Source organism: Pyrus communis, chromosome 4 (assembly GCF_963583255.1).
Source record: "Pyrus communis chromosome 4, drPyrComm1.1, whole genome shotgun sequence".
Lineage (NCBI taxonomy): Eukaryota > Viridiplantae > Streptophyta > Magnoliopsida > Rosales > Rosaceae > Pyrus > Pyrus communis.
The window spans coordinates 18,573,530-18,600,938 of record NC_084806.1 but is presented as its reverse complement, the minus strand read 5'-3'; the positions used below and the strand labels follow the sequence as shown (position 1 = coordinate 18,600,938).

The window sequence follows — 27,409 nt, the reverse complement described above, 5'->3', positions numbered from 1 at the left end:
TGGTTTTCTCTTGCATTGCAAGCACACACACGCTGCACACACACACACACACAATCTGCGCACATTGCAAGCACAGACACACACACACACACACACTGCCCTTGGTTTTCTCTTGCATTGCAAGCGAGCGCACACACACACACACAATCTGCGCACATTGCAAGCACAGACACACACACACGCTGCACACACACATACACATAATCTGCGCACATTGCAAGCACAGACACACACACACCCTGCACACACACACACACACACACACACACACACCCTGCACACACACACACACCCACACCCTGCACACACACACACACCCACACACCCACACCTTGCACACACACACACACCCTGCACACACACACACGCAGACACACCCTGCACACACACGCACACACACGCTGCACACACACGCACACACACACGCACACACACACCCTGCACACACACGCAGACACACCCTGCACACACACGCACACACACACGCTGCACACACACACACACACTGCACACACTATCTGCGCACATCGCTGCACACACACACACACCCTGCACACACTATCTGCGCACATTGCAAGCACAGACACACACACACACACGGTGAGTTAAAATTGTAAGTTCAACACCAACAACAAACCCTAAATTCGACCCCAATAGAAAACCCTAAAATTAAAAAATTCTAATTAAAACACAAAATTACATAATCAATTGCATAATTAGAGAGAAAATGATAACTAGATTCAATCAATTGAAAGAAAATTGCAAGAAAAATAGGAGGGGGAAGAATAGAGGGAGGGGCGGAATCCTAGAAGAAGAAATTTGAAAAGTACTGTGATTCAAACGAAGAAGAAGAAGTTGAGAAGACGAACCTGGGATGAGAGGAAGAGAGAGTGCCTGGAGAGGAAGAAAGAGCACCTGGAGAGCACTGGAGAGCGCCTGTAGAGGAAGAGATGGTGAGGAAGACTGCTCTTTCCAACCGAAGCCCGACTAATTTGTACCGTGCATTTGCAAGGTATTACTAAGCGGGTAAGCATCGGGTAAAAAAGGTGGGCCCGGATTATTTAATCCGGTGCTTATTTAATCCAAACGGTCACCAAACACGGTACACCGTATTATTAGTCCTATCCGGTACCTTATACGATGTACCAAACAGGGCCATAAGATAATTGCCAATACTTACCTCATCCATATCCATATCTTCAAAATAAGTGCAGCAACCGCTGTGTGCATTAGAACAAGAAGCTAGTTGTGAAACATGAATACTTAAATTGTTTCTAAAACTGAATGCATACTAATTAATTAAAGTTGAAAAATAAGTTCGAAATTAGGATTAAAGAACATGTACAAATATAAGATGAAAATAAATTAATACTTTGGGGTACCTTGAATTTCTTTCCATAACCAATTTTGGGCGCACATTAAGGCTTCCAATGTCTTTGGATGAAGTCTACTACGGTGTGGACTTACAAATCTCCCATTTGTACTGAAAACTGATTCGGAAGCAATTGTAGACACAGGAATAGCTAATATATCCTTTGCCAAAGCACTTAAGATAGGATATTTAGTCCCATTTGATTTCCCCAACCCAAAATATCAAAATCAAACGTTCTAGGCAAAACAGCCTCATCCAAATAGTGATCTAATTCTGACTTTACATTATCAGTACTTATAGTACTAGAAACAAACAAGTCAAAGTTATCCATTAAAGGATTCATCTCTTCAAAGCAATGTATTAAAAGCGTGAGGCGTGGGCGAGGCGTCCGAGGGGAAGCCCGGCCTAGGCGTGAGGTGTGAGGCGAAGCCTCATGGAAACAAAAATTTAAATATATATTATATGTAAGTATATTTATAACAATATAATACTTTGTAAAAACAAATATAACTATAACTAAATCAAGGATAATATCATCTTCTTTATTACTAAGTCTAGTTGCACTTGGAAACTATGTCATATAGTCTCAAAATGTTATAATTATTTATTTTATTGTAAGCAATTACAGAGAACTTCAAGGAAAATAAGGATGAATGGTCACAATTATAGGAAAATTTCAAGCAAAATAAAGGCTTAATGTTGCAATTATAAGTAATTTAAAAGGAAATAAAGGCTGAGTGAAGTAGTTATAGGGTATTTAAAATGATATAAAGCAATAATTATGGGAGTTTGAGAAAAACAAAGGGTTGAGTGGAGTAATTATAGGGTATTTAAAATGAAATAAATGGGCTGGAGTATTTATAAGGTATTTAAAATGAAATAAATGACGAAAATAAAAAGTTGAGTGGAGTATTTATAGGGTATTTTAAGACAAAAATTAAAAAAAAAACTCAACCTAAAAAACCCTAGCCGTTGTCTTCATCTCCATCTCCATCTCCTTCGCTAGTTTCTTGGTCTGCAACTCAAAAACAGCCCTACAGCTAAAAGAAATCCAGATTTCTGCAACCTAAAAAAGAAAAAGGGGCGCCCAGTTGACGGCCAGTTGACGCCTCAGGCGCCTAGACGCGCCTCGACGAGCCTAGGCGAGTATTTCGACCACTCCCACAAAACAGAGGCGAAAATGGTGAAGCCCTGCCTCCAAGGGCGCCTAGAGCGCCCCGAGACGAGTTTTTTAAAACATTGCTTCGAAGTCAGATTGATTCAATTGAGATGAAGTGAATGATGGTTGATGACCCATGTTAGAGATATGATTAGATCCACACTCTTTTACCAAATCATAACAATATTTGCGAATCTTATCAATTTCATTCAAAGCATAAGATCAATCATTTTATCATTTGTAGTGCAACTATCTACGGTTAATGTAGAAAACTTACGATCGAGGTTCCGATCTAGCAAGCACTCCATCAAAACATCTGAAATTTTCTCGGCGGTATGTGGACAAGGCACATAAATAAATCTGAAAAAAGTTACAAAGAAGATGGTTACAATAAAGAATCTGAAATATAAATCTAAAGCTAGACAATAATTAAATAGAAATTAAAGTATTAAAAATATCACCTTATTATTTCAGCTCTGCAACGTCCAAGAGTCATCAATAAAATGTGCTGTTATTACCATAAATCCTCTGTTCTGATTACTTGCAGTCCACATATCAGTAGTTATGGCAATTCTACTCTTATTTTCATCAAACAATTGCATTGTTGTCGAACGCTCATAATCATATATTTTTAGGATATCACTCTTGATTGTGTTTCTTGAAACAACCTTAAACAACGGTTGGACAACACTCATGAAGTTTCTAAATCCAACCTGCTCAACCATGGAAGGAGAGTACTCATGCAATATTATCATTCGGGCGAGAGCTCTCCTTGCACTTTCTTGATCAAATGTATACAACTCTACTTTCCCATCTCCCACTTTTTGGGTTAGCGTTTGCTTCAATTTTTTTTTGTCTCCGACGTGGACATATCGTCACATGATGCCTTAAATGGCTGGTTCCATTTCCAGTGTTCCCACCAAGCTTCTTGTTACAATAATTACATATTGCTTTTATCACCCCATCAACTTCTTGTGTAATGTTGCCACACCAAACTGCGAAGTCTCGAATTATTACGTTCACAATGATCACCTCCAGGTTCCTCAATCTCACCAGCAACCTCATTTGGAGTTGGTATATCTTGGGGCTGAGCAATTTGATTTGGTATTTCTTGTTGCACAACACTTGGATTCAATGTAGGTGCTAGATTACAATCAGTTGGGGTTGATATTATTTCTTCTTGAGACTTAAATTTTCTTTTAGACATTTTGATTGCAGCGAACACAACCAAATCCATTAATATGTAAACCAAGACATGGTATAATACTGAAACTGAATCAATTAACATGTAAACTAAATATATAACAACAAACAAGAAGACAATTATTGATTTAATTTTTCATAATTCTATGGGCTCATAACATATGTAATAAACTAGAAAACTGATGCTAATTGAGAATTTGCATGAATCAAATAACATGAAAAAGAATGAAAGAGTACCTATTGAGCTGACAACATGCACCAATTTCTTGACAGTGAGACTCTTGAAGAGAGATGAATCTAATAAACTTGGAACATTTGATAATTGATATATCAAATGATTCAATGAATTAATTTGGTTGAGTATAACAATAAGAGTATTGAATTGATGAGGTTGTTGGTATGCCCCATGCATGATGTTTGGTGCATAATCAAGATAGTATAGGGTTTGATGCATGCATAATGAATTAGTATAGGGAGGGTTCGGTAAATTGAATAAAATTATATTATATACCAAATATATATATATATATATATATATATATATATATATATATATATATATAATATTCAGGTCGGATTATGGGACGGATACGGATTAGGGACCCCTATAATCATATCCAAAACCATAACCGAATAAAGTTCACGGTTTTTCCCCATATCCATACCATACCGGAATTTTCATATCCAAATACAATCCATTCGGGTGGTTATCCACGTTTATCGGGTTTAACGGTTAGAATTGCCATCCCCATCCCTCCAAGCCAAACGTAAAATAAAAAGTGAACACTCTTTTGTTTTATCTTCTCTTGTAAAACATACGTTTCTATTGCACACGAGCATCTTTCTACATTCCTCATTTCTTACTTCCCACACCCCCCCCCCCCCCCCCCCCCCCCCCCCCCCCCCCCCCCCCCCTCTTTCATTCTTTGGCTATGACACAGGCTTGCCTACTCGATGAGAAAAATGATGGCAGATAAGGCCTTGGTATGTCTTAATTGTTTTTTCAGTTTTATGGCTTTGCAGAACTTTAATTTTATATACTTTTGTTGGGGTTTAAGCATATGATGGAGCTCTAAATGTAGGTGCGGAGGCTGTCTGCATGTGAAACCATGGGCTCTGCAACTACTATATGCAGCGACAAGACTGGAACCTTAACATTGAACAAGGTGGGTATAACTTACCCCACGATGGAGTTCTAAATGCACAGTTTCTTCTGTTGTTCAATATATGGCGACCGAGGTGTTGAGGTCTTATTGACCAGGCTAGTTTTGTTGATGTTATTTTGAGGGTTCAAATCAGCTAAAGTATGTCTCACTAAAAGAAAATTTAGTCAATTGGTGTGGCTGTTGTGAGATTAAAAATGGTGGTGGATGTGAGCAGAACAAATGTTATGGACATTTTTTTTTGTAATTGTGCATAGGACAGGGGAAGACACTGGTGGTTTGTGTCTCTCTTGCTCTGTCACTCTCTCTCTCTCTCTCTCTCTCTCACTCTTCTGTTCTCTAGCTTAAGATTGCTAATGAGTGATATTCTTTTTTACATTCCTCTTGAGTATAGATGACTGTTGTTGAGGCTTTTACTGGTGGGGGGAAAATCGATCTCTCTGGCAGTAAGTCAGACGTGTCTCCAATGCTATCATCTTTGCTTATTGAAGGCATTGCATTGAATACAAATGGCAGTGTATATACGCCTGAGGTATGCTTAAAGTATTTGTGTTGCTTTCTTGGTACATTATTTTAGCAGAATAATGAGTGGTAAAGGCTGAGGCTCAGACTGTTTCTTCCCTTTTGTAGACTGGCGGTGATATAGAGGTTTCTGGATCACCAACTGAAAAGGCAATTCTGCAATTGGGAATCAAGGTTCTTTAGTTGGTTTTCCAATTCATGTATCTTGCCACTTCTCACGGGTGACTACATCCCTTAAACTCGCCACTAATTGTTGATAACTTCTTTGCAGCTCGGAATGAATTTTGATGCCATCAGGTCCAAGTCTTCAATTCTTCACGTGTTCCCATTCAACTCAGAGAAAAAACGGGGCGGTGCTGCTGTTAAATTGGTAGGCAACTTAAGAATCATACCTTGCCACACTAAGCTTTCTTGGTTATATGTGATATATTATGCGGCACTTTAAGATTGTATGTTTTGACTTTTGTTTTAGATTCATTGTTGTGTCTATTTGTTAACTTCGTGGATGCAAAAATTATTTCAGGAATCTGGATGATTTAATATTATATGTTCTCTTTTGTAAAATGTCTTCATATATCAGTCACAGTACACAGGGAAGAATATTAGTATTCTCATTGTGGATAACTTCTTTTGCATTCAAGGGATACTGCAAGTAATGGTTGATTGCCTTTTATCTATCTGTACAGCCCAATACTGAAGTTCATATTCACTGGAAAGGGGCTGCTGAAATAGTCTTGGCCTGTTGTACAAAGTACCTGGATCCTAATGACCAGTTGGTAGCTATGGATGAAGGCAAGGTAGGAGAAAATTTTGGCTTTTACATGATAAAATTATAGTTAACTTCTGCAGTTTCACCTTTAGTGAAACACTCGTATAGTACAGTCTCTATTTTTTCTTCCTATTATTTTAGTCACTTCTTTCCAGGTTGAGATGATTTTAACACCCCTTTAAGTTTTTATGATCTTGCAAGACAGAATAACCTTTTTTATAAGCTTGAACAAATTTGAAGTTGTACAATTATCCAGAATTATCATTTATATGAATCTTGTTCCTAAACTCATTTTCTTACTATTTTGTGTTCCTTTTATGTTTTCTTTGAACTTTGGAAGGTTATAACTAATGCTTCATTCGAATGAAATATACCTTTTTCTGCAGTCAACCATGTTCAGGAAGTCAATTGAGGATATGGCTACCCGCAGTTTGCGTTGTGTTGCCATTGCTTATAGACCACATGAATTGGAAAATGTTCCAGGTGATGAACAACTATCTGAGTGGGTGTTGCCTGATGATGACCTTGTCTTGCTTGCTATTGTTGGTATAAAGGTAGTGCGTTCATAAATTCAGACATTGCATTACTAACTTTGATGAGGAGCATGTAACATTTAACATCCTCTGTTCTAAGCTGATATGTTGCTTCTTTTGCGGCACCTTCCATATTTGCATTCACTTGTAGTTTGTTTAGTTTATTTAGAGAATTAAAAAAATTGCAGGATCCTTGTCGGTCTGGGGTGGGAGATGCAGTGCGACTATGCCAAAAAGCTGGTGTTAAGGTATTATTTAGTAACATCAATGTGGATGGTATTCTGAATTTTTGTTCTTCATATAGAGGGGTGTTTATTTTCGGATTAAGAGTATTAGGCCGGAGAGAGCAGAAAGGGTTCAGTCCCCAACTCGTAGAAAGCCCATAGATTCTATGCTAATAAGTTTGGCTGTCAATTTGTATCAATTTCTTGTTTATTCTGCAACAATGGTAGATCAACTTCCCTCTTTGTTTGTCATAGGGGTGTCCTATTCATATTAATTCAGGGTGGTGCAATCCACACACCCCTTTTTACTTCCCAAACACCCCTTGGTAATTTATGTCCTTTGATCCTCCTCAATTCATTTGATCTGACGGTCGGAATTGAGAGGGGTGTGTGGAAGGTAAAAAGGGGTGCGGATGGTACCACCCTGAATTTATTGTATTGTTTTGTAGATTTTTTTTCAGCCTCCAATTGCTCCCTCATTTCCTTGCTCTTAAATTTTTTATCATTATTTTGAGTTTTATACACTTGGTCTAAATGCAGTTGTTTTTGCACTGGTGGTAAGGTCATTATGTGTCAATATATGTCCTATTGTGATTATTTTTAGTTAGGTTTAGATACATGTCTATCTGTATTTTATTCGTACGGTAACTGTAAATCAGAAGAATCAATTTAGTTTATATAGAAATTTACTACTGTTTAAAATTTTGTTTTCATAAATTAATTTCTGGGTATCCTTTTAAATATTGTTCGTAGAAAGTGAACACGTGATGTTGTAGCTTAAGTTCTCCTTCCAATCTGATAATTTTGTAGGTACGCATGGTCACAGGTGACAATCTTCATACTGCGAAAGCGATTGCTATGGAATGTGGCATACTTGCTCCAGATTCAGATGCTACCCAGCCAACTCTCATTGAAGGAACAGCTTTCCGTGAACTTTCAGATAAGCAGAGAGAAGATTGTGCTGAAAAGATTTCGGTATGATCTGAGTAATTGAATATCTAATCGTATTTACTTTATGTTTCTGGTGACATGTTTTGATGATTGAAGTATGAACACCAGCTTTGTGGAAAATAGATTCTTTTTTGTGTAATGTGCAGGTGATGGGGCGGTCTTCCCCCAATGACAAGCTTCTGCTTGTGCAAGCATTGAGGAGAAGGGGTCATGTTGTTGCTGTAACTGGAGATGGCACTAATGATGCTCCTGCACTGCACGAGGTCTCTCAAATGTTTCAACTTCAGTCTTTTTTTGTCTTTTTATTTTATTTTATTGTAGCAGCTATGTGTTTGAATCCCTGTACTGGTTTTGTAGTGTAGCGGACCATTTATTGTCCCTTTTAGCTTTAGTGTTAAATGAGTTTATGTTTTGATGGTTTTTTTTTTCTTTTTTTCTTTTTTTTTTGGAAATAATCAACATTCGAGTTCAGGCTGACATCGGTCTTGCAATGGGTATTCAAGGGACTGAAGTTGCCAAAGAGAGTTCAGATATCATTATCTTGGACGATAATTTTGCTTCAGTTGTGAAGGTTAGTAACTCTGAACATTTTGCAATTTTTCTTTGTAATATCATTGTGTATTGTGTTGTCGCACTCTGTTCTACCTTTCTGTTCATAACTCCTTTCTTTAATAGACCATGTTGTCTAGTGCTTTAATTAATCAGTAACATACACACAAGCTCATTCTTCTATTTGGACTGTAAGTCTAACAAAAGTTCAGGTGCTTCATTCAGCAATTCCAACCAACAGATGATACATACTTTTAATTAATTTATTACTTTGTTCTCTCTGAGTTCTCACTTTTAATTTTTCTCGCATCGCCCTCACCCTTCAGTGAATAGGATAGCACTCAGTGTGCATATATGGTGTCCCAAATGTACAACTTACTTTTCCACTTTAGGCTTTTATACTTCGAAGTTTGCTTTTTGTTTAGCCATACAATTACAGAAAAATAGCATCGAATGCTTTGTCAAGAATATTGCTTCAATAAAACTGCTAGACGAAAATGGCAAACAACTGAGAGCATCAGTGACCTTTTCATCCTCAATAGCACAGCATCACTGAAACAAATTAATGACTGGAAAGGATGGGAATTCGAAAAAGATTGAGATTATATCCGATTAGACCCATCGAAGCAACATAATTTTATAGTGGTTTGTAGATGATATTAGAAAATCTCTGGTTTTCTGCCGAGGTAGAAATGGCATGGAAAGTCGTGAAATTGGCTTGACCATTCGGAGAACCATCCAAGAAATCATTCCTCTAATCTTCCAATCTGCTCTCTTTGCTTTGGGAACCATTTACCTATGGGGAGGGTTTGTTTTGCATTTTGAAATTGGTGGTCAGGCTGAGAGATGTCAATAGTTTTGGAGATGGCTGAGAGTTAATTCCTAGAGTGTGGATTTAAAAGAAAATATGTTGAGAGGATAGAGTAGGGGGAAGCAAAATGTATGAAAGAAGTGCATACAAAGTTTTGATTAAACAAAAAGAAAAAAGGCAGTTGTTTAGGGAGTGTCAGCATGGTGATAAACTGACCAGATTAACCATATGCCATTAACTGTGTTTACACGTCATGTCTGAGTTGTTGAATGTACTGTTAAAGTCTGGATTGGAGAATGGCCGTATGTGTATCTAAAATCTATTTTGGTCTGTTTTTTCATTATTATTTCAAGTGCCGATTCAGAAACCAAATTTGCAATATTTAGCAGTGTTTTTGTTCATCTAATGGTTGTAGGTTGTTAGATGGGGTCGATCTGTATATGCAAATATTCAGAAATTCATCCAATTCCAGCTTACAGTCAATGTAGCAGCACTAATTATAAATGTCGTGGCAGCCATTTCATCTGGTGATGTACCGCTAAATGCTGTTCAGGTTCTCACTCTCTCTACTCTCTTTATCTCTATCTCTATCTCTGTGTATATGCATATATCTCTCGTCCTCCATGTGTATACCTGTTGATGCCTCTTTTTCTTGTGCTTGATGCAGCTTCTGTGGGTGAATCTTATCATGGATACTCTTGGAGCACTAGCATTGGCTACGGAGCCACCTACAGACCACTTGATGGACAGACCCCCTGTTGGTCGAAGGTAATATTTTATGTGATGACAGCTTCCTTTTACAGAACAAAAACATAAAATCCCATTAGATCACCAAATACGCTATCTTAATCAATATGTTAGTCACCTAAATTTTAGGAAAATTTGGGAGCATTTTGTTTTAGTTGACAAAAAATTATCATCTCTTCCTTTATTTATTTATTTCCTTTATTTATTTTGTCATGCTGTTTAGGATAAAGTTCTTGTTTATGTTGTGTTCCGGATCTCTACCCTCAAAGGCGATGCAAGGGAACAAGACTCGATATTTTCTATGACAAACTTAGTTACAGTATTTCCATATTTTGTGCCCAAATGTGTTTCAGTTAGGTTTCCTTTTTATCGATTACATCTAGTTTTCCAAGTCCTTATCAACATTTGACAATGCTTATCGTAGCCATATTATTTACATAACTTTAACAAGGAACTAACTTCTGAAATTGTAAGGCATCAGTGGGATTGCGAGAGAAATTTCCAAATCCTTTTTACACTGTCTTGTGCACAGAATCCAAAAGTGTTGTGTTATTGTTTTGAATGTTCATGCCTTCTTCTTGGCCCATATGTATTGGATACTTCATGTCATTAAGCAGACTATTTGCTTTCCGGATGGTTATAGTAATGAACTTATGGTACAATGTTTTACAGAGAGCCGCTCATAACAAATATAATGTGGAGGAACTTGTTGGTTCAGGTACATGCGTTTCTTGATTTTTTTTGTAAATTGAAGTATTGGTGCTCTATAACATGTATTGTCATGCCATACTCTGCTTTTGTCGTTTATATTTTTGACATTATTGTCTGAACTTCAGGCTTTCTACCAAGTCACTGTCCTACTTGTCCTCAACTTCCGAGGAATAAGTATACTGAAGCTACATGGTCCCAATGCTAACACAGTGAAGAATACTCTGATATTCAATACATTTGTCCTATGTCAGGTAAGTCTACATTTGTTGTTTTCTCTGGTGCCCCTTGTCAAGTAAGTCTGACAAATCAGCTTCTCACGTCAAGTTTTCCTATTAAGTTCTGTACTAAGTTGCTACTAAAGTTGATCTGTTGAAAATGATATGTAACTTGTTAGTTCAGATCTAGTGGAATATTGTTTGGATTTCTAGTGTTGTGACCAGCTGATATGAAGCTGCTAGAGTTTATTCATTTGTACTTTTAAACATGATTTATCAAAAGGACGTCTTTAATAAGTGTAATGTTCAACTTGCAACGTCTTTAATAAGTGTAATGTACAACTTGCAGATTTTCAATGAATTCAATGCTCGAAAGCCTGATGAGTTCAATATATTCAAGGGGATAACCAAGAACTACCTTTTTATAGGAATAGTGACAGTAACTCTTGTACTTCAGGTGATACTTTAGTGCTTTTGTTTTTCTCATGTGATTTTGGTGAAAGTTTGCATTTGTTTACACTTGGCTTTTCCCTCTTTTTTTTGGTCAGATTATCATAGTCGAGTTCCTTGGGAAGTTCACTAAAACAAAACCACTTACTTGGAATCTTTGGCTGATTTCAGCTGTAATAGCTTTTATCAGGTGAGTTGGTGAAGACACCGTTAAAGTTCAATTGATGTTACGATGATATTTATTATTTGTCCCAAACGAAGCTATATGATTATGGTGTGTTTTGTAGTATAAGTTAAACCCTCTGGAGTCTCTAGTTTTCCTTTGTTGGTTCACTCAACTCTCCTCTTCTGCAGTTGGCCTCTTGCTGTTCTCGGGAAGCTGATTCCGGTTCCAGAAACTCCTCTCTTCAAGTATTTTACAAGAATGATCCCTGGGCGAAGAAACAGTCCAGAGGTAAGAGTTCTTGTATATTTTAGCTTCGGGATTAAGATGTATTACTATATTCCGAGCCCGTGATTAATAGTCACCTGCACTTTCGTCTTTCAGGGTAGTCAGTAGGAAGTGTGAAGATATACCGCAGTTACAGCAGCGGGTTTCATAGTTTTCTGGATCTGCATCATTCTCTTTTTCGGTTTTTGGCTTGACAGATCATATTTCACAGAATCCACAAACTAATATTTTGTTAAGTTGGGTGTGTACTTGCAGCGGTTCAGCTTTACAGAAGCCATACTCGGTTTGGTCTCTGCTGACTTGAATTTTACTTGTGCAGTTTATGTACTTAAGGACTGATTTGGGGTTTTACAGTTCAACTTGTTTTTGGAATGATGTATTAGTCTATAAAAAAAGAAAAATTTCAACCTAAACCCTAAGCATTAAGATCAAAGGGAAACTGCCGAAATGATCGGTATTCAAATCCCAACTACCGAAATGATCGGTTTTTTAATATGCCGTCTGCATCTGATTATTATGTTGTCAATATTTGATTTAATTTTGAATAGTTCCTCAATCGCGATTTGATTTCTGATGCCATCAGGGGTTCTCGAAAAAATAATAATGATATGCAAATCATGAGTAGGCCGGATGGCTCTCTTCCCAGCAACATTGTGGGAGAACAGGTCACATATGACAAGTACAAAGGCAGTGAACATATGTATACAGTCATTAATCTTTCAAATTCAGAATTACAATTAACAAAACCATAAGGAACATTTTGATTAAAGACCAATTTCCTTCGCGTCCATTAGAATCAAAGGAAAATTAATAAAAATGACTTGAAAACTTTGAGTTTTAATGATAAGGACAAAATAAAGGGTAAAATAAATAGTATCAGGATTGATTTTTTAGTGAAAAAATGTGGTTTTCGTTAAAGTGAACAGTACTGAGAGTTTTTTGTTAAAGTACATGGCGTTGGTGAATCACACGATCGTAATCAGGAGGAAGCTGAAATGTCTATGCGAGTCTTTTCAGCCTTTGGAAACGTGGACTGTCATGGCAAAGCTACCAACTGGTTCCCTTATTTTAAAAAAAAATATTTGAAAACCAAAACCTTAAGTCGTAATTATATCGGTGTGTATTTAGTTGTTACCTAATGATTCCAAGCAAAAGAGTAAATGTACGCGTAAGTGGACAATTCAACTAAAATAAACTGAGTTCTTCATTTGGTAATTATAAAAGTTGCTAGTTTTTATACAGATACCATGTAACATATTGTCCCAAACGTACAAGTTGATCATGTACATATCTTGATATATATCTTCAATGTACTAACTTGTAGGCATTGGTTTTTATGGTAATTCAAATTATGCAGTGGGGTAAGAAGCTTCCATAGCAATGCCACAAAGACCTTCCTTTGCCTCAATACCTCTTTGCATTCTTATGTACCCTTCTTCACCCCATTCTGTGCCCCATGAATTCTTCACCAACCAATATTTGGTACCATCATCACTAGCTCCATAACCAACAGCAGTAACACCATGATCAAGACTCGTTCCACAAGTTCCTGTAAAGACACCACTTGAATAGAATTGAAAGTCGGAACCGCCAGCGTCAATGGCAACAGAAATTGGTTGATTAGCAACGGCCTTCATTAGGGCATCTTCACGGTTTGCAGGCACATCTTCATGACCAGTTATCTTCGCTGCATGATTGGCCTCCTTGGTGTTGCAAGTACCATCAACTCCACATTAGCCTCGGTACTAAACCCATGGTTTTAATTGATGAACTGAAATGCTTCATCCATCAAACCACCCTGACAACCTTGGTCTACACCGCTTGTGTCACAATCAACCAGCTCTTGCTCAGACAAAGATATCAATTTACCAGTTGTGAGCTTTGTAATCCCTTCCATTGCTGCCACTGCTGAAAAAGCCCAACAACATCCTGCATGTATATAATTGAAATTAAATATTGGGTTGTTTTTGCTTGATAAATTAAACCAGGGTTAGATTAATAGACGTTGATTTTTAATCTTGCAATTAAATCGTAATTTTTTTTAACAAACGATATTATCTACACAAAGGGGGTGGGGCTCCAAATAAAATTGATTACGACATTGGCCTTGCTCCTTGATGGGTGTAACGGCTCCTTTCTTTCTCCAATCTACAGTTGGTGGTGCGGTAACATTTTCATATTTGAAAGAAGTCTTTGCTGAACATTCGTGCCCCATGAATCCATTTCTTGAGGCTTTGAATTGTTCATTTGTAAGGTCTGCAAATTGATTGACGCTCAATTTGTAAAGTTTGTTTGCATCCTTGTTGGAAGATTCAATAAATGCCACATTTTCCTTGAATATGTTGAAACGCTTCTCCTTCTCGTTAATGTCGGTATATACACGTCCATAACGAGCCATCCATTGCTCGTATTTCCCATACATTGATGCATCTTGGAGAGCACGAGAAGTGGCTTGAGAAGACAAGGCTCCCAACATGAAGATCAAAGCCAAACAGATACATTTGCAGTAGCACTGGTTAATGGACTCCATGGTGTATAGCTAGTAAGGGACGCAACAATAGTATTTGATGAAGTAAATGAATTCAAGCAACTAAGGTATACTGAAATGGCAGTCTCTTCACGGTTTATGTAGGTAAGAGAATAGTGCTGCAATCTTCGTGCCCCAAAAGTTGAGCTGCAATCTTCGTGCCCTATAAGATGTTCTGACATATCATATATACACACACACATGCATGCCTGCGAGGTTTTGCATGTATTTTTATATTGTTTTTTGTTTTAAGTCACAATAAATTACTAGCAATACATGTCCTTATTTGCATATATACTGGTTCATATAACCTTAAACTATGAGAATCAATACAAATATATAACTTTGTTTTATTTGCAAAATTCGTTAACTTGGAGAACTAGACTCAAATTTTGAATCTAATGTTCTAACGCAAATAACTTTGCTTAATTAGAATATAGGGTAAAGTACAAAAAACTACCTCAACTATTAGTGTCACGACATTTTCATACCTCATCTTTTAAAATTGACAATGTCATACCTCATCTTTAGAATTTGTGCCAATGTTATACCTTCCGTTAGCTTGGCCGTTTATTTCTTAGTTAAATGCTGACGTGGCTTGATTCGGGGCCCACTTTCTATTAAAAAATTATTTAATATTTTTTTAAATATTAAAACAAAAGTTAAAAAAAAAAAAAAAAAAAAAAAAAAAGCCCTCACTTCGTCCCTTCCCCACCCCACCACTCTCTCTCTCTTCTCCCCCATCTTCATCCTCCTGCTTAATCTTCAACCCAAAAAAAAAAAAAAAAAAAAAAGAAGAAAAGAACGCAACCCAGAAAGAAGAACGGGAAGAAGGAAGGAAAAAAAAAAAAAAAAAAAAAAAACCAAACCAAACGCAGTTTGTCCCCCCTCCAAAAAAAAAAAAAAAAAAAAAAAAAAAAAAAAAAAAAAAACCATTTGAAACTAAATTGCTATTTTATTCTTGTTATTGATAGAGTGGTAATCTCCGCCCCTGTCAAATAAAGAGGGATGGGTTCGAGAGGAGCAGCGACGGTAGTGTCGCGGCTGACACGAGCAAGCATAACGAGGACGAAATTGCGACTTTTCAAACATTTGTTTTAATGGTTTATAAGCATGATTTCCTTTAAATGATAATGAAGTTGGATTTCGTATCAGTTTGTATCAACTTTGTGTTGGAACTTGTGTTATGTGGGACTCCCAGTCCCACATCGCCCATACACCCTTTCACATAACTCTTTATAAGTGAATTCACTCACTTGTAGTTTGAATTGAATTAGGCTAAAGCCATGGACCTTGGCCTTAGAGTTGGAGGGTTTGGGTGTATATATTAAATGTCAAAGATGGGCCTTGGCCCTTGGGGCTCTTGGGCTCGGATGGACAAAAAACACAAGTTACGTTATTGATTTTTTGGATTCAGTTTTTTTCCGAAAGGATAAAACTGATTGAACAGTTACGTTTAGTTTTTAAATTGATTGAACAGTTGCATTCGGTTTTCTTTTTAAAAAAACTGATAGGTTGGATAAGTTCAAAGGATGCCATTATATATATGGCAATAAAATCAGAAACAAGGATCAATTAATTCCAGATTCATTCCTCCATAAATTTCTCTGAGAACCACACAACCGATTCGCCAAGAATCCAAGTTCGAGTGCAAGAACTTGGATTAGATAGTTGTATCCTGCAAGATAGACGTCCATTGAACTGCTGCACTGAAGTAGGGACGAATTTCTGTCTTAGGAGATTGCTTCTGCAACCCTCTATCATCAGAAACAAGTTAGTGATTTATGATTTTATATATAATCTCATTATGTGTTTATGTTTTAATATAGTGTATTTGTCGTTGAGGTTTTTATATTTGAAAATAAAACTGTGCAAATTGTTATATAATATACACTTGACATTTGATTGGTTATAACACTTTGCTCCTGAAGAAGCACACTCATGAAAACACGACATTAGTCATCACAACAAACAAATGGTACAGAATGAATCTATGAAGAGCTAAGATTTGCTCTGATACCAAATGTTGGAATTTTATTAGTTTAGCTTCACATAGATTACAATATTAACTAGAAGCAAAGTGTAAATCAAACCTGAAGAAGCCATTGTAACTGAGTTCGCAGAGGTAAATCTTCTACTCAATGGGGACCTTATGTTCTCACTAGAATAGGGCTAGTTTATTGAATAAGAACGTGCATTTCCCCTTAAGCAGGGACTGAACCTTTATAGACGTGCAACCTCAACCATTTCCTTCTATCACGGAAACGATTTGATTAAACGCCACGTCCATTTGATTTCCAACGTGGGATATCCACTCTCTACCATGTTTATCCTTATTGTCCTACTTTAAAGGAAATAATATTTATTCATATATTAACTCTAACTGATTTCGGCTTCCTCTAAACTTAAACCCTGATGTGATAAGTTTAGAGTCCAATAGGGTTCCAACATATTTCAACAATTTATCAAATAAAATAAACCAAATACGTACGATAAAATACTTATCTTGTGTAGGTAGAGAGTGCTCTTCATCAATCCCTGATCAAAACAAGATTTTAGGTTGAAGTGTGTAAATTCACTGTCCTTAAGAGTAGATTTCGCTCATTTAAGATAATGTCTATGTGTAGCAGGTTGTGGTGCCCTACTTTCCAGGATACAACAACCTATGATCCTTGTAAGCGTACATTCGCAATACTTGGATCGAGTGAACAACTTGATTCTTCTATTGGTACAAAACAATTGAATGACATATCAACATTTGAAAGAATGAGGGATCCATAGACGAGAGCGGAGAGAATTGGAGGGAGAGTTTTTCTGAAAGTGGTTCAAATGAGAGAATCACTTGATCAACTCTTATGGAGTGGCTTATATTTTGGAAATATAAGGATAATGATTCACATCAAAATAATGACTAACAGTTGCAAAGGAAATAAGTGATATCAAATTAAGATGCGAATGAATGCACAAGCAAAATGGCTACTATATATATATATGGCTGTTATAGAAACGGTACACAAGAAGTGATAGATGCCAAACAATTAAATGATAATATTAGCACCCATAATTTAAGGAAATAAATCAACTTTGTATTTTGAAATACCATAAAAATTCCAACAATCCCCCCACATCTCAAAATACAAATCGAATCACCATAAGGGAACTTGAGAAACAAAAGTTTAAAGAGGACAAGGAAGTACCAACAGAAAGTGAGAATCCAACGCATGAGAACTAGTGTTTTTTTGGACTATGAACCAGTCTTAGGACAAGCTAGTCGTAGCTCACAGAAATGTGGTGAAAATGAAATTTTCTATGAACCAAGATTTCTTTGTGTGAATCATAGGACTAACCACCCACAATGAATCCTCGGAAATCGAGCTTGTTCAGGTTGGTGCGAATAAGCCATGCGCCCACCTAGATATTCATGAGTGCTCTAGAGAACCTACCTAAGTTCTCATAGGAAGAGGCCCCACTCCCATACTCATATAGGTGAATCCATCAAGTGTGCACTATAGGTTGTGGTATTCATTAAGAACATGAGTTTAACCTTGGACGCTGCAGTAGTTGCACTATGTACACCATAAGCAGGGGTAGATCTATTAAGGGACCAAGGTGGTCCTAGGACCATCTAAAAGCTCTAATAGTTGATTGTGAAGACCACTGAGGACCACCTAAATCTGGGCATTTGGTGGTAGTGGCCGCGGGGAAAGAAAACCAGAAAGGGCAGCCTGAGGAGGAAGAAGAAGAAAAACAGCATTAGCCTTACTACTAGTTTGTCTTAGTTGTTTCTTCAACTACACTATATTGGTATATTGAAGTAACACGAATTAATTTCGATGAAAAAAAGTAACACGAATTAATAGCACAAGAACACTATGATACCAGTTGACCAACACTCGTAGCAAACTTAATTTTGAGATGAAGATATCAAGTACTGTACTTTGACCTTTTCTACTACATCTTCATAGAAAACTAGCCACCGAAAAAAAAAAAAAAGAGAGGAAAAAAAAAAATAAATAAACGTGCTGCCGTTCATATACTCGTTACATAACAAATTAAAAAAAAAAAGGAAAACTTGAAATAGGTCCAATTTTATAGCCCAACATTAGGATTAGTCCAATTTTTAGTTACTTTTGACTTAGCTCCAAAGACTAGGATTCCATGTCAGCAATTTTTCTAATTAGGTTGATTTTTTTGCATTATTATTATTATTTTACCCTCCTATAGATTTTGCACGTTCTCCATATATTTCCCACGTTTTAAATTTTTATCAGAATTCAAATTCATTGTTCAGTGGTCCTTCATCTCTCCTAGATTTCTTGATAACAATTTTTGAATTTGAATTTCTTATCAATCTATTTTTAAGGAAGGCTTAATCACTTTTAACTTTCTAGTAACTTTCTATACAAATTATGTGTTTATACGTGCAGATTTCTTCAGAAGACCTATTCTCTAGGTACAATTTTTATGATCGCAGATTTCTTCAGAAGACCTATTCTCTAGGTACAATTTTTATGATCGTGTTTTTCCTTCGTGGTTTGTCGATACTCAACCTTCTCCATCTATCAAAGGACTAAAACACAGCAGATTGAATGCCAATTAACTTTCAAGTCAGGTATATTATAATTGTTCTCCACTTTATTGTTGTTTGCTGTGCGAATTCAAAACATGAAGACTTTATCCTAATCCCCCTAATCCCTTTCTATCATCTCTCATTGATATGCTTCTTTCTCTTTTTATTAAAAAAAAAAAAAAAAACCAATGCACAGAAGGTGTTTGATGTTATGCCTTTTTGAAAAGTGTACTCTTTAATTTCCGGTGGAAATTTATTGTTTTCTTATTGTCACTATCCTTGTAACTTATTCTAGATTTCGAGCCGCCTGATGATAGCAAAAGGAAGAAATTCATTATGATTGGAGTTGTTTTAGCATTATTCCTCATTTTCTTGATTTTGGACATTCTTTGGTGGAAAGGCTGTTTACTTGAAGCTGTTTCCACCGTTTTTCGAGAAGCACCACATTTATTTTGCATGTTTCATTTGAAATTGAATATACAAAGTAAATATCCAAAGCAGATGGGTTCTGGTTATGGTGAAGTCGTTGCTAACCTGTTCCAAAAATGTTGTTAATTACGCTTCATCCCAACTTGTGTTCGATCAGGAAATGAAAACTCTCATCAAGGATGGTGGTACAATAATTCAGAAATTTTTGCAAAACATACCCAAAGAAAACTGGTCCAATGCATACTTCAGGGGGGAAAAAAATATGGTGAGATGTGCTCTAATATTGCAGAATCCTTCAATTCTTGGATTTTGGATGAACGCAAGATGCCAACTTACCAAATGATTGATAACATGTAGCAAAAAATCCAACATGTAGCAAAAAAATCCCACTTATATTGTATTTAAACTACCTAACATGTAGGAAAATTACTGACAACCATTTTTTATCAACAATTTGAAAGTACCTGTTCTACAGGTATACCATATGACCATGTATGAAATTGAAATCTTCCGAGAAGTTATAATACCTGTTCTATAGGTATACCTATCCTTGTAGAATATGACTTTTACATTCACCATTAGTTGTACGACATATTACTGTTTGGGACGGTTTTAAACTACCTAACATGTAGGAAAATTACCGACATCCATTTTTTATCAACAATTTGAAAGTACCTATCCTTATACAATTAGAAAGTACATTTACGAACTATGTCCAGATAATGACAAAATAACATTATCTGAGATTACAAACAAAACTTATTGTGCAATCAATAAAGGGAAACATGAAGAATATCCCCTTTCAATTGAAATTGAAATTAAAAAACAGATACGACAAAGCATATCTCAGTTCACATAACACCCAAACTTACAATACCTGTTCTCCAGGTATACCGGGAAGCCAGAACCAAATCTTCGCCTATTCTGTTTTCATCATATACTGGGAGAAAATTTATAGCTTTCATAGCTTCATACGGATTTAGAATTCAAAACAAGGTTTTCGCTGGACACGGACGCAAACCAATTTGAAAGATGGGAGGATAAGGTTTTTGAATAAACAAAGAGATTAATTTGCAAGAGACCTGATAAAGGGGTCTAATGGCAATTGTTGTAATTTTGTTGGTAAATTATGTGCATTTTAATTGCTGACATGGATGATTGTTGTACTTACTAGCCCCCACTTATGCTTATGTAATATAAGTGGATTCCATTCAAAACAGACTTATAAAATTGGACCCATATCAAAAGACCCCTTAAAAAAAAATGGTTATAAAGAATAATCTAAAAGATTGTGGCACTTATAAATCAAGCTCAAGTGTGAGACTCGTACCTCATTTTTGTTTTCAAGGTATGTAAGAATGGCCTACTATTCTTTAAGAATCAAAGCCATTACACATCAAATATATATGCCTTGCTCTTTAGCTTTAGATTTACAAAATCACAGGGAATTAGCCTCCTTGATGGCACACAAACACAGGCTCACGTAATGAACTATTAGAAATGTTTAAGTGAAGGTAATAATTTGATGTGATATATAATAGCACACAAATTAAACTCTCTTGTTGACAATTGTAGTAAAGATGCAAGTAGGGATTGTTCTAGGCCGGGGATTAGGAGGGATTGCTAATCTAATGAAAACTAACTTAAGAATACAAAACTAGGCTTGAAAACACTTAAATAGACTCAAAGACTCTTAACTAAACTTATATGACTCAAAACAAATTGAAAAGACTCAAAACAACACAAAACAATCAAATAGACTCAAACTAGACTCTAGGACTTAATTTGGACGAAAATAGAATTGGTTTTGACTCAAAACACCTAAAAGCACAATTTAGGATAGATTTGACACAACAAAGTAAAGGGGATTGGGTTTTTGACGAATTTAAGATGAAAACAAGTAACTAAAAGACTTAAATAAAGTTTGGACGAATTTGGGGATATGGATGGGTGATTAGCTAGCTAGAGGATTCTTTTCCACACATGATACATTTGAACACAAATTGATTTCCAGTTGCTTTTTCAATAAACCATGAACCTCAACACCCCAGATTAACCGTGACATCACTAATTAACCCTCAGATTTTCCTTTAGTTATTGGATTGGATGACATCATACGACAACCAAAAGCATTCTTCAAAAGTTCCCTACATGACATCATAATAGAGATACAATCAAAGATCATTACGTTCTATGAAAATCATAAGTATTGACAAAGCACTTGTAACTATGACATCATGATACTCATGCTAGGAATTTACTTAACATGATTGTGAAAACAACCTTAACTACTTGTGAATATAAGTTTGTAACGATTATGTGAAACTCCCTTATATTCTAGCACCAAATTCAAGCATGCAAATTAAGTGTGCACCCTTAATCAACAAACAAGAATAAGTTCTTAATCAAACAGTTAAGTAAATTGCATTCACAACTTATGAAATCACAATTGAAATTAATCAATTCATATCACAAATATAATCATGGTTTCAAAGTCTCCCCTAGCTAAAACAAGTTTAGCTCCTCATGTTTACAGCAAAACAAAGAGAATATAAATTAAACATTGAAAACAAAGATTGAATACACCTAGAAACGCTCCAACAATCCAAGATTGAATGGCCAAAACGTCCAAGGCTTCTCCTCTCTTCTTTCTCCTTCTTTGTTGCGGCACAAGGGTGTTTGGGTATGAATTATGGTGATGGATGGATAGGTTGGATGGTGGTAGGGGGTGGATGATGGCTGAATGAATGGAGAGCATGAGAGAGCCCTATTTTGTGCGGCAGATTCTTTTATATATTAGAAGAAAGGTTAAGGCCTTAATTAATTAATTTGGGAAGGAATTGGGCTCCATATCTTCAAGGAAAAAGGGTAACAAATTAGAATCCCAATGGAAAAGGAAAGGAAAGTTGCGACATTGACTAGAAGAAAAGGGGAAAGAAGATATGTGGCAGATTTTGGAAGAAAAAGGTAAGAAAGGTGCGGCTCTATCTTGGACTGGGATCAGAGCTTTTAGGACATATATTTAAGTGTCCCAAATTGATTAGGAACCCCTTTTGATAGCTGGAAATTAAGTAGGAAAGATTAGGATTGATTAAGTCAAAATAAGAAAGTTTGACTCATGTTTCCTTCTTTGTGATTGATTCCTTTTCTTCCAAGTCTTGAATTAATTTCTTCCATCTCCTTAGCAGATTCCTAGCCTCCTTTGGACCTCAATTTTGTCCATCCGTCTTGCTCCAAGCATATGCTATCGAATTGATGCCCAAAACTACTCCAAAATGCACCAAAATGCACTTTCTTGCTACTTTAACCATGTGAACCTATAAACACACGAATATAGCTGAAAATACTAAAATAATTAAGAACTAAATGTAAGAAAATAAGCTAACTAAATCACCTAAATATGCTCCTATCATAATTCAATGACTAAAATAATTTGCGGTACTTATATGAAAGCTCCATATATATTGCAATCACGCTTCCTTCTTAAATTATCCATATAGCTAGCTAACATGGATAGAAATTTTCCATCGAGGACTATATGTGATTGAGAAGTAGTAGGAGTAGCAGCCAAAATTTATTCTTAAGATTATTGGAAATATTAGCGATATGGATGTTACTTTTAGGTTGAGGCATGCAAATTCACTGCCCTCCAGAGTAGATTTCGCCCCTCTAAGATAATGTCTCGGTGTAGCAGGTTATGACGCCCTACTCTCCAGGATACAACAACCTATGATCCTTGTAAGCGTACACTCTCAATACTTGGATCGAGTGAACAACTCGATTCTTCCATTGTACAAAACAATTGAATGACATATCAACATTTGAAAGGATAAGGGATCCATAGACGAGACAGGAGAGAATCAGAGACATTTTTTTTTTTTTTTTTTTTTTTTGTTTTTTTTTTTTTTGAGAAGCTTCATTTATGATTGAGTGGTTCAAGGGAGAGAATCACTTGATCAACTCTTACGGAATGGGTTTACATTTTGGAGATACATGAATAATGATTCACATCAAATAGTGACTAACAGTTACAAAGGAAATAATTGATATCAAATTAAGATGTCAATGAATGCACGAACGGCTACTATAGCCATTAATATATATATATATATATATATATATATATATATATATATATAACGGTGCACAAGAAGTGATGGATACCAACCAATTAAGTGATAATATTAACAACCATAATTTTAGGAAATAAATCGACTTTGCATTTTGAAATACCCTAAAAATTCCAACAATTCTCTTGGTTTTTCTTTTCTCTTCTCCTCCATATTTCTCTTACATCTTCCAACCATCTTCATCCTCTGGTTATGGTTGCTCCTTCATTTTGGCGAGCAGAGTTTTTATAGTTGTGGTCGTTCTCTCACTTTATCGAGGAGAACATTTGTGAAGTCTATGGTTTACTGTTCAAATTCAAATCTTTTGAGCAACATCTGTTAGAGTAGATTTAGTGGCATTGTGTTTCTTGTGGTTTGTTTGTCTGCAAAGGACCATAAGGAGGAAGGTTGCCATTTGTTGGTGGTGACTCGTTGCAATGCTTCTTTGACGATGATCATCAAAGCGTGATGCTGTCATTTCCTCGTGTTGCATATATGGTAGTCCTACAACTTTTGAGTTTTAGTACATATAAAACTGAACTTAAAAACTAAACAAAACCAAGTGACAGGACCAATTTGACGCTCTCTATGGATTCAATAGCAGCTTGCTCCTCTTCTCCACAAAAACATTGTAGACCTTATTGTTTATCTCCCTTGTTTTTTAGAAGCCTTGCAAAAAATTGGATATACAAATAGAACATCCAGTGTCAAACCATCAACTTTGAGGAGGAATAAAAACCAAATTTGGCTTAGCACATACAAAAACATTTAAGACTTTACCTTTCTTAGCAAACCAATATTTGAAACCAATGCAATTCTTCCTTAAAAGGTAGTTTCTTTGCAAAAATAACACTCCTTTTCCTTTTCAACATCAATGTTAACTGTTTAAGTTTGTGACAACCTCTAGAGGTGTTAGTATTTTTAAATGAAGAAGAAATTGATTTCTTCTACTTCTTCTTACCAATAGTACTTGATGAACCAACATTGGAGTCCTTGATGCTTTCTCTTTTTTCTTAAACAAAGTTGGCTTCCATGGTCTTGTTAGCCTTCAATTTGTCTTCTTCTTGAGTACACATTGAGATGAGTTCATCGATTCTCCATTTGTCCTTCAAGGTGTTGTAAGGCACATTTAACTGACAATAATTAGCAGGCAAGTTATTCAAAACCATATGGACCAAAAACTGGTCAGTCGTGGGTATTTTTAGGTCTTTGAGTTTATGAGCAAGATAAGCCATTTTGAGGATATGCTCACGAACACTCCGAACCCCATCAAACTTCATAGAGGTGAGCTTTGTAAGAAAGTTGCATGTCTCAGATTTGTCTGACTTTTTAAATTTTCAGCAACAACATAAAGGACTTCTATGGCATCAGCATGCTTTGCTATGCCCCCATCAAACTTCATAAAGGTAAGCTTTGTAAGAAAGTTGCATGTCTCAGTTTTCTTTAACTTTTTAAATTTTCAGCAACAACAAAAAGGAATTTTGTGGCATTAGTGTGCTTTGGTATGCCTCATTTCACTGACTGTATCATGGTGGACTACGATCCTCACCGGATCCTTTTCCTGGGGATCCTTGGGATCAAATAATTTCAGCCGTTCATGTAAAATCATGCAACTGAGATTACTGTTCCTCTTAACTTTCTCCACATTCTCTCTCCGCAGGATCGCATCGTCCTTGCCTTCTCTCCAGCGGTGATCGAGATTTTCTATCAGCATCAAAGGACCAAATCCACGTCCCATAAAAATTTCCGCCACTCACTCAAAACCGCAACCTTAGCCATCCAGTAGAAACTCTCGATTTAGTCTTCATTAGAGCAGAACTCAGGAGTTTTTGGAGAAATAAAATTTCTAATTATTTGGTTATGCACTCAATCATAGATATACCTCCCCAAGCAAGGGGCTCTAACAATGGTGGATTTGGGTGGACTGAGAAAAAGGTGAAGTTGAAGCTTCATAACAAATCCATGGTCGTGTTCACCATAGAGATGTAGCATGAGGGAGAGAGTTCTTAGCAGTGGAAGAATATTGACAAAAAGGATGACAGAAAATCTCGATTACCGCTAGCAAAGAAGGCAAGAATGTTGAAGAGAAAGAGAGAGTGATAAAGTTAAGAGGAAGCCTCATCTCAACCGTACATTTTACATAAACGCTGAGATGATTTAATCCCAAGGATCCCCAAGGAATGAATCTGGAGAGGATCCTAACTCTATCATGGCTTTCTTCATTATCTTTAGGGACATCATGTTATCTCTCTCCCATTTCTCATACGTGTTCCTTTGATCAACGGTGCTTGCAATAGTTAGGGCTGCATGCTGATCCTCCCTCAATGCCAAGTCAATATTCATAAGGTCTAGCACTATCTCCGCATCTTGTTTCAGCTTCTTAAAATTGGAACTAGTCAGTGTCTCAATGTTTGTGAAATTCGGTGAGGTCATATCCGCTGAAGGTAATTAAAACAAGTAATTAATCGATGTTGTTATTATTGATCTTATGACAGATGATTAAAAGCTTTACTTAATACTTTTCACTTAATTAAAAGCATATAAACACAACATCATCTTTGAATAGAAGCTATTTCTATTAGGGTTGCATAATAGAAACATAAATACGAAGGCAATTTTACATATCTTTCGCAATTTTGAGAGTACATAATCTTGTCAGTTTCATGCTTCATTATACACTCACTTATTAGATTGAATTTACAATAATTAAACGCTTTTTAGCAGATTAGTTATTTATGTTATTCAGATATGTCAGCCCAATTGTTTAGGCAACAAGCAATCACATTGTTCTAAACAGATTAGACACTATAGTTCTTGTATTTGATTTATATATATATTTTCATCAGTTTAGTATTAGTGAATTTGATGTGAATTTTTATGATTTTGGTTCATCTCGATGTCTTTCTACTATCATCCTTCCTTAAAGACCAACTTAAATGCTAAAGTTATGAGAAAACTACAATTAGTAATGGTACAAGTTTACCAATAAAGAATATTGGTTCTACTACACTTCAAAGCAATAATCATTCTCTTGTTCTTAGTAATGTCTTACATGTTCCTCATTTTGCTAGACATCTACTTTTTGTGAAACAATTTTGTGTTGACAACAAAAGTTGTTTATATGTATTGAATTCTTTGTGCAAGACAAGAAGACAATGGAAACAATGTATCAAGGAAAGAGTATGCCTGAAGAATTGTTTCAAATAACTGTAATTAAAACCTGCTCAAAATGTGTAGTCTACAACAAAGGTTTCAGAAGCTTTTCTTGGTCAAATGGTGAAGTCTAATGTGTGGCATCATAGGTTGGGACATCCTACTCATGAAATATTGTCTACAATGTTAAAGTAATCTAGTATTACAACTTGTTCAGATAACAAACATAGTATGTATACTTCTTGCAAGGAAAAATGTCTAGAACTCATTTTCCTACTAGGAAAGATAGATGTTTGTCACCTTTTGAAAAGGTACATTCTGATATTTGAGGACCCTTTCTATAAAGTCCTTAGAAGGATACATATACTAAATAACCTTTGTTGATGAATATATAAGATATGTTTGGATATTTGTCATATGCAATAAATCAGATGTGTTTGCAATTTTAGAGAAATTGTATAATTTCGTACTTACTCAATTTGATATTCCAATTAAGTGTTTGCAATCAAATGGTGGGGGAAAGTATACTGGTAAGTGTTTTAATGCTTTTCTTGCTGCAAAAGGAATACCACAAATGATTTCATGGTCTTTCACTCCATAACAAAATGAAGTGGCTGAAAGGAAACATAGACATATAGTTGAAATTGTAATTACTCTACTTACTGCTGCTGGAGTATCTCATGTGTTTTGGTATTTTATTTGTGCACATTCAATATTTCTAATTAATAGGATGCTTTGTAAGACTTTGTCATTGAGTTCACCCTATATTTCATTATACAAGAAGATTCCAG

At 36.0% G+C, this 27,409-nt stretch overlaps 1 protein-coding gene and 1 pseudogene across 1 annotated transcript in view; one reads left to right on the top strand and one right to left on the bottom strand.

Annotated features, from left to right (window-relative positions):
* LOC137730661 (calcium-transporting ATPase 10, plasma membrane-type-like) overlaps positions 1 to 12,325 on the top strand; it is a 28,737-nt gene extending 16,412 nt beyond the window's left edge. Inside the window, exons 19-37 of the mRNA XM_068469633.1 lie at positions 4,676 to 4,718; positions 4,817 to 4,900; positions 5,292 to 5,429; positions 5,528 to 5,593; positions 5,691 to 5,789; positions 6,106 to 6,216; positions 6,575 to 6,742; positions 6,910 to 6,969; positions 7,756 to 7,920; positions 8,043 to 8,159; positions 8,369 to 8,467; positions 9,672 to 9,809; positions 9,924 to 10,024; positions 10,676 to 10,721; positions 10,840 to 10,965; positions 11,279 to 11,386; positions 11,478 to 11,569; positions 11,734 to 11,833; positions 11,927 to 12,325. Coding sequence (XP_068325734.1) covers positions 4,676 to 4,718; positions 4,817 to 4,900; positions 5,292 to 5,429; positions 5,528 to 5,593; positions 5,691 to 5,789; positions 6,106 to 6,216; positions 6,575 to 6,742; positions 6,910 to 6,969; positions 7,756 to 7,920; positions 8,043 to 8,159; positions 8,369 to 8,467; positions 9,672 to 9,809; positions 9,924 to 10,024; positions 10,676 to 10,721; positions 10,840 to 10,965; positions 11,279 to 11,386; positions 11,478 to 11,569; positions 11,734 to 11,833; positions 11,927 to 11,938 — 1,873 coding nt within the window. The 3' untranslated portion in view covers positions 11,939 to 12,325. The remainder of the gene's footprint in view (positions 1 to 4,675; positions 4,719 to 4,816; positions 4,901 to 5,291; positions 5,430 to 5,527; positions 5,594 to 5,690; positions 5,790 to 6,105; positions 6,217 to 6,574; positions 6,743 to 6,909; positions 6,970 to 7,755; positions 7,921 to 8,042; positions 8,160 to 8,368; positions 8,468 to 9,671; positions 9,810 to 9,923; positions 10,025 to 10,675; positions 10,722 to 10,839; positions 10,966 to 11,278; positions 11,387 to 11,477; positions 11,570 to 11,733; positions 11,834 to 11,926) is intronic.
* An 854-nt stretch (positions 12,326 to 13,179) lies between these two features.
* On the bottom strand, positions 13,180 to 14,360 carry LOC137730598 (senescence-specific cysteine protease SAG39-like; annotated as a pseudogene).
* Positions 14,361 to 27,409: the final 13,049 nt, after the last annotated feature.